At 55.6% G+C, this 2,638-nt stretch overlaps 1 protein-coding gene across 1 annotated transcript in view; it reads left to right on the top strand.

Annotated features, from left to right (window-relative positions):
• EMIHUDRAFT_430171 (threonine-tRNA ligase) overlaps nt 1-2,638 on the top strand; it is a gene marked incomplete at its 3' end in the record, with an annotated part of 5,865 nt that overhangs the window by 1,269 nt on the left and 1,958 nt on the right. Inside the window, 4 exon segments of the mRNA XM_005778508.1 lie at nt 535-675; nt 687-879; nt 1,824-2,002; nt 2,090-2,193. Of these exon segments, the coding sequence (XP_005778565.1) occupies nt 535-675; nt 687-879; nt 1,824-2,002; nt 2,090-2,193 (617 nt within the window).

Here is a 2,638-nt window from a genome sequence, read left to right on the forward strand (position 1 = left end):
GAGCGAGAGATTAGCATCTCGCTATAGTGCCATGCAGCGGCACAAGTCGAGCTGTGAACACGCGGTGTGAACGAGCTCGGCAGGGAGATTGTCTCATCTCTTGAGCGAGAGATTAGCATCTCGCTTATAGTGCCATGCAGCGACACAAGTCGAGCTGTGAACACGCGGTGTGAACGAGCTCGGCAGGGATATTGTCTCATCGCTTGAGCGAGAGATTAGCATCTCGCTATGGTGCCATGCAGCGGCACAAGTCGAGCTGTGAACACGCGGTGTGAACGAGCTCGGCAGGGAGATTGTCTCATCTCTTGACTGAGCGAGAGATTAGCATCTCGCTATAGTGCCATGCAGCGGCACAAGTCGAGCTGTGAACACGCGGTGTGAACGAGCTCGGCAGGGAGATTGTCTCATCTCTTGAGCGATTAGCATCTCGCGATAGTGCCATGCAGCGGCACAAGTCGAGCTGTGAACACGCGGTGTGAACGAGCTCGGCAGGGAGATTGTCTCATCTCTTGAGCGATTAGCATCTCGCGATAGTGCCATGCAGCGGCACAAGTCGAGCTGTGAACACGCGGTGCGAACGAGCTCGGCAGGGAGATTGTCTCATCTCGCGCGCGAGAGATTAGCATCTCGCTATAGTGCCATGCAGCGGCACAAGTTTCGAGCTGTGAACACGCGGTGTGAACGAGCTCGGCAGGGAGATTGTCTCATCTCTTGAGCGAGAGATTAGCATCTCGCTACAGTGCCATGCAGCGGCACAAGTCGAGCTGTGAACACGCGGTGTGCACGAGCTCGGCAGGGAGATTGTCTCATCTCTTGAGCGAGAGATTAGCATCTCGCGATAGTGCCATGCAGCGGCACAAGTCGAGCTGTGAACACGCGGTGTGAACGAGCTCGGCAGAGTGATTGCTTAATTTCTTGAGCGAGAGATTGGCATCTCGCTATAGTGCCATGCAGCGGCAAAGGTCGAGCTGTGAACACGCGGTGTGAACGAGCTCGGCAGGGAGATTGTCTCATCTCTTGAGCGAGAGAGTAGCATCTCGCTATAGTGCCATGCAGCGGCACAAGTCGAGCTGTGAACACGCGGTGTGAACGAGCTCGGCAGGGAGATTGTCTCATCTCTTGAGCGAGAGATTAGCATCTCGCTATAGTGCCATGCAGCGGCACAAGTCGAGCTGTGAACACGCGGTGTGAACGAGCTCGGCAGGGAGATTGTCTCATCTCTTGAGCGAGAGATTAGCATCTCGCTATAGTGCCATGCAGCGGCAAAAGTCGAGAGCTGTGAACACGCGGTGTGAACGAGCTCGGCAGGGAGATTGTCTCATCTCTTGAGCGAGAGATTAGCATCTCGCTATAGTGCCATGCAGCGGCACAAGTCGAGCTGTGAACACGCGGTGTGAACGAGCTCGGCAGGGAGATTGTCTCATCTCTTGAGCGAGAGATTAGCATCTCGCTTATAGTGCCATGCAGCGACACAAGTCGAGCTGTGAACACGCGGTGTGAACGAGCTCGGCAGGGATATTGTCTCATCGCTTGAGCGAGAGATTAGCATCTCGCTATAGTGCCATGCAGCGGCACAAGTCGAGCTGTGAACACGCGGTGTGAACGAGCTCGGCAGGGAGATTGTCTCATCTCTTGACTGAGCGAGAGATTAGCATCTCGCTATAGTGCCATGCAGCGGCACAAGTCGAGCTGTGAACACGCGGTGTGAACGAGCTCGGCAGGGAGATTGTCTCATCTCTTGAGCGATTAGCATCTCGCGATAGTGCCATGCAGCGGCACAAGTCGAGCTGTGAACACGCGGTGTGAACGAGCTCGGCAGGGAGATTGTCTCATCTCTTGAGCGATTAGCATCTCGCGATAGTGCCATGCAGCGGCACAAGTCGAGCTGTGAACACGCGGTGCGAACGAGCTCGGCAGGGAGATTGTCTCATCTCGCGCGCGAGAGATTAGCATCTCGCTATAGTGCCATGCAGCGGCACAAGTCGAGCTGCGAACACGCGGTGTGAACGAGCTCGGCAGGGAGATTGTCTCATCTCTTGAGCGAGAGATTAGCATCTCGCTACAGTGCCATGCAGCGGCACAAGTCGAGCTGTGAACACGCGGTGTGCACGAGCTCGGCAGGGAGATTGTCTCATCTCTTGAGCGAGAGATTAGCATCTCGCGATAGTGCCATGCAGCGGCACAAGTCGAGCTGTGAACACGCGGTGTGAACGAGCTCGGCAGAGTGATTGCTTAATTTCTTGAGCGAGAGATTGGCATCTCGCTATAGTGCCATGCAGCGGCAAAGGTCGAGCTGTGAACACGCGGTGTGAACGAGCTCGGCAGGGAGATTGTCTCATCTCTTGAGCGAGAGATTAGCATCTCGCTATAGTGCCATGCAGCGGCACAAGTCGAGCTGTGAACACGCGGTGTGAACGAGCTCGGCAGGGAGATTGTCTCATCTCTTGAGCGATTAGCATCTCGCGATAGTGCCATGCAGCGGCACAAGTCGAGCTGTGAACACGCGGTGCGAACGAGCTCGGCAGGGAGATTGTCTCATCTCGCGCGCGAGAGATTAGCATCTCGCTATAGTGCCATGCAGCGGCACAAGTCGAGCTGCGAACACGCGGTGTGAACGAGCTCGGCAGGGAGATTGTCT

Source organism: Emiliania huxleyi (assembly GCF_000372725.1).
Source record: "Emiliania huxleyi CCMP1516 unplaced genomic scaffold EMIHUscaffold_244, whole genome shotgun sequence".
Taxonomy (NCBI): domain Eukaryota; phylum Haptophyta; order Isochrysidales; family Noelaerhabdaceae; genus Emiliania; species Emiliania huxleyi.